The sequence below is a fragment of the Vollenhovia emeryi genome, unplaced genomic scaffold, assembly GCF_000949405.1.
Source record: "Vollenhovia emeryi isolate VEMERY1.0 unplaced genomic scaffold, V.emery_V1.0 DF939228.1, whole genome shotgun sequence".
NCBI lineage: Eukaryota > Metazoa > Arthropoda > Insecta > Hymenoptera > Formicidae > Vollenhovia > Vollenhovia emeryi.
In genome coordinates this window covers 399,717-407,076 of record NW_011967138.1, presented here as the reverse complement: position 1 = coordinate 407,076, position 7,360 = coordinate 399,717, and the positions used below count along the sequence as shown (strand labels likewise).

The window sequence follows — 7,360 nt, the reverse complement described above, 5'->3', positions numbered from 1 at the left end:
GCGTGATACGGAACGCACCTTTCAGTGATATGAAGAGTGTAACCAGCTAAGATGGAAATGTATAACTGACAGTGGAGATCAACGTCGACTTGGCGGAGTGAGACATGGGTTCTGTCACAGAAATGACGAACAACGATCATGCTTACGGGACGTTAAACTTTTATCCCGGTTTAGGACTGGCGATTATTTCCAGCGGATTTATAGGTTAGCGACGTGAGACGTTGACTCATTCAGAATTTCAATGTTCTAAAGTCAATATCCTATATTGACTTGATACCGGGTGTTGCTTGTCTTGCTTTTGCAGAAAGGAAACATTGAAACATGTTAGGAAGCAACAACGTATAGAAATTAATTGGATCTCTTAATTTAGGTGCCAGTTTTATCGTGAAAAAGGTGGCTTTAATTCAGCTGCAGAAGTACGGCGGGCTGCGCGCGTCGTCCGGTGGTTTCGGCTATTTGAAAAAATGGATATGGTGGGCCGGATTTTTATCCAGTACGTATAAACCTCGAGAGACTCCGGCCGATTCCCCGCACTTGCATGAAAACATTTGTATTGAATGTTACAGTGGCGATAGGGGAGGCGGCGAACTTCGCTGCGTACGCGTACGCACCAGCGTCGCTCGTGACACCGCTGGGCGCCTTAAGCGTTCTAGTATCTGCAGTATTAGCATCCAAATATCTTAACGAAAAGCTCAATTTGTTGGGAAAGGTAACGAGTAGTTGTACGCGGAGACATTAAGTGAAAGCAACAGCGAGTTTGATTGCCGACGCTACAGTCAATTCTTATATTTAAGGATCATTTTAAATATCTCGTGAAATACTTAGCCAGATAGCGTCCGTACGAATCAGTTTTTGGCTAAATAGTATTTAAACATATATTTAAGATTATCGTAAATCTGAGAATTGACTCTGAACAAGCCTTGGGGCTGTCGCACACAAAATCGCATAGCTGCATATATGCATAGCGTAAGGGCCAGGGCACAAAGCAACGTAAACGTAACGTCATATGTAATTGGAGGTAAGTACCACATACGCCAAAGCTCGTACGCTAATCTACGTTTACGTCTTGATCGTAAGCTATTACGTCGCTTTGTTCTCTGACCCTAAGACCGTCCTAAACCAATGATCATGTTATGCGCATCAATGCGGCAACTGGATGCCCGATGCTCATTGGTTTAGACAATTTTTATGCTATGCAATTTTGCGTGCGATAGCTCTTGGTGCGCATTCAGCGCGAGCAACTGAATTTACTACAGCTTACAGTATATGTTTTATGATATTAACGCAGCGATTTGTCTTTTATCTTTTCCAGATAGGCTGCTTGTTATGTATTTTAGGTTCCACGATAATAGTATTACATTCCCCAAAGGAGGAAGAGGTCAACAGTTTCAGCGAGCTGATCGTCAAGATAAGAGAACCCGGTTATATGCTGTACGTTTTAATTGTGATAATGTGCTCATTGTCGATCATCTTTCACTTCGGCCCGGCGTACGGTCAGCAGAATATCCTTGTGTACGTCTGTCTGTGCTCGTCCGTCGGCTCTCTGACCGTTACGAGCTGCAAGGTTCTGGGCCTGGCGTTGAGGAAGACCATCTCCGGTGAGGAGAACGCGCTCGGCAATTGGCTTACGTGGGTCTTCTTCTTTAGCGCTATCCTCTGCGTCATGATACAGATGGCTTATCTGAATAAGTTGCTCGACCTGTTCGACACGTCGGTCGTTACGCCAATTTATTACGTTTTCTTCACGACTCTGGTGATAATAGCGTCCGCGATTTTGTTCAGGGAATGGACGAAGATGAGCGCGGAAAATATTCTAGGCGCCTCCTGCGGCTTCCTCGTAGTTATAGTCGCTATATTTTTGCTGAACGCCTTTAAGGAGGTGGACGTGCATTACGGTAATATCAAGCACTTGTTTAGGCCCAAGAGGGAGATGCTCTCGAATTATAATTCGAGGTGGGACGATCAGGAGGGAACGAGAGCGTCCAGAGTGGAGTCCCAGCACTTGCTTAATCATATGTACAATTCGGATCTTACTAGGACTATTTAAATATTAAATTTTCACAGAAATGCATACAGCTTGCTGTGTATTAAAATCCTGTACAGCGATCGAGAGATTTAGGAGGATAATTTGTTGATCCCTTTACAACCGAATGTATATATGCTGTCTTCGAAAGTAATAAAATTCGAACGTTTTTCTAGCGAGTTCTATCGTGAGTGACGCGTGTCTCGTTATGAAAACGGCCGACTGGTAGACGGTGGATCCCAAGTTCAGATTGTATCACATATGTCCCGCAGTCTTTGCATGTCTTATACATTATTGTTTCCATGGAAAACGATGAGAATATTCTGGACGTTGCAAAAGTTATAAAGAATCCTCGTTACTAGTGGCCAGGCCAGAAGAGAATTCATAGGAAAATATCAAGTTATAATATTCCACTGTTCTATGCGTTTTCCTACTTTTTCAAAAAGATACAGATGTATAAAAAGTTGTTCGAATTGTGAATAACTAAAAAAAATCTAGTTTAATTCTAGTCCTGTCGAAAACTAATCTCTTCGCATTATATCTTTGTTCTCTTGGAAAAATTCCCAGGAAGTTGAATGTACGATAATACAGTTTGCCAGTAGAATCGAGCAGAACATTGTGACAAGTCAATTGGTGTCCGCAATACCTAGAATTGTGTTTCACGAATTGAAACTAATTGTAAATAACTATAGAATCTATATCGTATATCGTTTCGATTTTGTCAAACGATTCCGTTATCGATTAGACTCTATTCACATATTTCTGTTAACATTCCCCAATAGAAGTATATTTTATTCAAAGTGACTATGAAATCGACGAAAAGTGCAATAAAAGTTAATAAGAAATGATCAAATGTGTTTTAAAAGGAATAATAGTTTTCCTTATAAAATTCAATATGTAAGACTGCGGAAATGTGAGAAGAATTAAATTGTTAAAAATTATGACAAGTCTGACTAAATTTTATTAAAACCGTACTTTTTAGTGAAAAATTGAAATATCGACATAAAACCGGGTTAATTAAGAGAGAGAGTTGTTCAAATTCCAGCAAAATTTCATTGTATCTTCAGTATAACATTTCCACCAGGGTTCTGCCAACCAGCTTGTAGCCTGGACCTCTGTTTCCAGACGGAATTAGCTGTCTAAGAATTAACTTTGAAAAGCTATCCATTGACATAAACACGAGAAACGGGAAAAAAGTATCAGGGCCTATCCAGACAAACTGCACAGGTGCATAAGCATATGCATAAGAAAAATTGATTGGTATATTTTCTTATGCGTGCATTTATGATCCAATCAGATTCCTTATGCGTACGTTTGTGCGCTATGCAAGTTTGTCTGGATAGACTTACGAAATCTAATTCAACCCTTATAATGTCTATTCGAGTGATTAATCGCCCAAGGAGAACAAAAAGTCAGGGTGATGTCAATTTGATGTCGTCATATTGACCAAATTTATGTCAAATTTTGGTCAATTTGATACCAATTTGACGTCATCCTAACTTTTTGTTCTCCTTGGGCGATGACCACGGGTCATCGCCCAAGAAAAAGTCATTCTTGCCCTTGCGGAAAAACCACCCTAAGTTTTGAGTGTTAACACTCGATTGTACGAATTTACTCGCAAATTTGGGCGTAAATGTTTAAATCTGGGTGTTTACGCCCAAAAGAATACTTTGAAACGTTTGAGGCAACAGAGCTTGACTGCAGCCACCCTTACGGAAAAAACACTCAAGTTTTGAGTGTTAACGCTCGATTGTCCGAATTTACTCTCAAATTTGGGCGCAAAGACCCAGATTTAAATATTTACAGTAAGAGTGGCTGCAGTCAGCCTGTTGCTTCAAACGTTTCAAAGTATCATTTTCCTTTCTTTCAGAAAAGAGAATTGTACTTCGAAGCGTTCGTAGCAGCGGCTCGATCGGAACCTTCTATCTTTCTGACGGCGAATTGGCGGTCTAGGAATTGGACTTTGAAAACCTATCTACGACATAAGCATAAAAAAACGGAAGAAAACCGCATTGTAAAATCTAATTGTCAATTCGATTAATCTAACCGATGACCGTGGGGTCTAAAGCGAAAAGTCATTTTTATTTTTGCATCAGATAACACGAGCTTATCACGTGATCGACTTGATATCCGAGCAGACGTCGGCGACGTCGCGAGATTCGTCCGCGGCGCTTGTCATACATGCAGGATGGCGTTCAACCTGGCCGCGTTCTCGTATATCGTCGCGTTGATCGGCGACGCGTTTCTGATATTCTTCGCGATATTTCACGTACGTGTCCCCCGCGTGAGACGTTCACACGGCGGTAATACACGGCGGTGAGAGTCCGTTGGGCGCGCCGACGTAACAGCGATATAACCTTCGCGGACGAGGCGCAGCTGTTGTTGTTAATAACTTTCGGCATTAAACTTTGCAGGTGATCACGTTCGATGAGTTAAGGACTGGACACAAGAACCCGATCGATCAGTGCAACAACTTAAATCCGGTAAGACGCGTGTATTTGCTGCCGAACGCGACACGTCCCGGGATCGAGCCTGGCTAAGGCGAATCTCTTCGGCTGCAAATTTTGTCGACGGCACGCCAGCAGGGATACTACCGGAATCTATTAGCGGAACGCGATGGCAGAATGACTGGGCAAAATCTGCATTTCGTAACGACGTGTTCCAATTCAATGTTTTAAATTGAATGATGCTAAACTACTGGTGGTCTTTCGTTCAGTCTTTACCGGCGATCCAACGGTCGGGATCACATTGGCGGACTTAAAGCAGAGTCTGTAGCCGATGCCCACGGCATTCCGCGCGAGTCTGCTGGCGTTCCGGCTCACCGGGAACGTTACCCGCGGCTGACGATTGTTCAATACCTGCGCACTTTGATTTCAGATCGTCCTACCGGAGTACATACTGCATGTCACGATAAATATTTTATTTCTGATCGGCGAGCAGTACTTTTCCCTGTTCATCAACATTCCGCTGATAGCCTACCATGTGTGGCGATACATGAACAGGCCTCTGATGACAGAGTCGGGCCTCTACGATCCTACGAGCATAATGAACGCCTACGACCTGTCCATGTACCACAGAGAAGGATGGATTAAACTGGCATTTTACCTCCTGTCGTTTTTTTACTATTTATATGGGTGAGTTCTCTCTCTCTCTCTCTCTCTCTCTCTCGCTCTCTCGTTCTCTCGTATGTCTTTGAAAGAGAAGCAACGCTAATCCCCCTGTGATTTGTATTCCAGAATGATCAGCTCTTTGATCAACTGAACAACCATCGAGAGATGGATGAAGATTTTCCACTGTCCCCGCACAACTGTTCGGTGAAACGGTTGCTTACACTAGAAGTACAAGTGACATCTCACCTAATTTATAATAATGGGAGTTTTCTAACTGCGCATTGTGAGAGAGTATTTCTTTGACATCTGTCTATAGTACCTAGGGTGTAAACTTTATAATATATGTACACAAACAAACATATGTGTATATATATGTGCGTGTAGTACACGTGCACACATATATATGTATATGACCTAGACAGTTTTCTAGATTATGTACAATATTATATTTCAAGTAATATATCTGCATAGATATGAAGGATTAGACGTATTTCGAGTCGAACTGAATATAATTTGCGCTTTTGTCGGCACATAAGTGACAGAAGTGACTGTGTATTATTTGTAAAAGTGCTTGATTTCGACGCGGTAGATGTAATAGCTTTTGATACCTTTGTATACGGAGCGTTCTTTTTCTTTCTTTCTTCACGTTTAGAATAGGTGTACATTTCACTTAACATTACACATACATGTGTCACAAAAGTATGCAAAGAATACTGCAGTTGTTAATAAAATGTGAAGTAAATAATATAGTAAGTGCACAAACTCCGTGTTTTTCAACTCTTACGTCTTAGTCTTAGATTGTGATAGACTTAGTCACGTCTTTATGATTTCTTTCGTGTAATGAATCGTCACACCTTTACAAATTTTATTCACAAGATCCTGGCCTCTCGCTGTAATTGTCCTTGTTCGATTACGTCAGGCGTGAGGAATGACACGTTGAAAATTCTTGCGTGCGTTATGTTCCTTCTTTTTCGAGTGAATAAACTTCTTCCGGTTAATAAATACGTACAAAATATGAATGTGATATATTAAGCCCGCGCGTAACCCTTGCTGATTTGTCTTTGAAGCAGCATCTCGCAAGTTACCAGATGTCATTCCATGTCTCTCTTCTTCAATTGATATGGCACCCTTTCAGTTTCCTGATTTTAGGACCGTTCTCGTCGCATGTAAACGTCTTCTGACGGTAGATCCATTAACATTTAACTCGTTTGATAAATCTTCGAGCGTTCGACTCGGATCTTCTTCGAGTAACTCTCGCAGTTGTACATCTTGGAATTTTTTAGGTGCCCCTTCGCGTCCCGGTCACTCACGTCTCATAATCACCCCTTTGAAATCGCCGAAAACCACTCTTTACACGTAGTACTCGACGGAGCAAGATCGCCGTAAGTATAAACTAGTATTCGATGCGTTTCAACAGCACTTTCTTTTCTGAATATAATAATAGAGTAACAATTCCCGCAACTGGTGCTTCGTTGGGGTAAATGTTGCCATTTTCGACGCAAAATAAAAATAAAGATGTTTATGCTTTAAACGAAATACTGCGATTCAAAGCTCACATATACACCTTCAAGACACAAGTATATCCGTTTCATCAAACACGAAATTAGTACCACTAACGAGACCTTTCTGAAAAGGGCGGAAATTTATTCCCATACTTAATAGTTCGAACAATTTTACGCGACACTCAAAATCCGTTTGATAGAGAAGAGAATACGTTTAAAAGATTGTATAGGTATTTTGTATGTAATATTTACATGATTATATACAGTTTAATTATAAAATAAGTATACACGTATAAATCACATACAGACATATAACAATTTGTTTTCTTATAATTAACTTATAATATATTAAAGTGAATCTTTCTCCCACTCTCATGTTTTTATTTATATAATCTTATCTTTAAGAAGTGCTAGAAGAGAAACTTATACGCCTAAAGCCTTGTAGAAAATGACTGCTTTGCGAATAATATTCCCGTAAGTATAGAACTGCCGCTTATTCACTTAATAGCTAATCGCATTTTTTTCACGTGGGAATAAAAGTGCAAAAAGCGAGAATATTCGACGGAATAATGTAAGCGATCCATGCATTGTTGAAAAGCGTGCGACTTTGTAACTTTTCGTTCACTTCGATATACCTATGGTCCTACCTAGAGTTCCTACTAGTGGTCTTAATTATTCGAAGCTTCGCAACTTCGAAGCTTCGAAGAAACGAAGAAACTTCGAAT

At 40.7% G+C, this 7,360-nt stretch overlaps 2 protein-coding genes across 4 annotated transcripts; both read left to right on the top strand.

The window, feature by feature from the left end:
• Positions 1–2,965, top strand: LOC105560523 (magnesium transporter NIPA2). Its single transcript, XM_012009699.1, has 4 exons — positions 1–204; positions 371–493; positions 567–709; positions 1,313–2,965. The coding sequence occupies exons 1-4, from the start codon at positions 105–107 to the stop codon at positions 2,045–2,047; spliced, it is 1,101 nt and encodes a 366-aa protein (XP_011865089.1). The 5' UTR covers positions 1–104; the 3' UTR covers positions 2,048–2,965.
• A 950-nt stretch (positions 2,966–3,915) lies between these two features.
• On the top strand, positions 3,916–7,004 carry LOC105560522 (protein cornichon). 3 transcript variants are annotated; one of them, XR_001008833.1, is made up of 6 exons: positions 3,932–4,037; positions 4,120–4,292; positions 4,438–4,506; positions 4,901–5,157; positions 5,260–6,316; positions 6,417–7,004. XR_001008833.1 is itself a non-coding variant. In XM_012009697.1 (5 exons), the coding sequence occupies exons 2-5, from the start codon at positions 4,212–4,214 to the stop codon at positions 5,282–5,284; spliced, it is 432 nt and encodes a 143-aa protein (XP_011865087.1). In that variant the 5' UTR covers positions 3,932–4,037; positions 4,120–4,211; the 3' UTR covers positions 5,285–7,004. The 3 variants fall into 3 exon arrangements, 2 of the variants coding, with proteins under 2 accessions (XP_011865088.1, XP_011865087.1); XM_012009697.1 differs by having other exon boundaries at positions 5,260–7,004; XM_012009698.1 differs by lacking the exons at positions 5,260–6,316; positions 6,417–7,004 and having other exon boundaries at positions 3,916–4,037; positions 4,901–5,161.
• Positions 7,005–7,360: the final 356 nt, after the last annotated feature.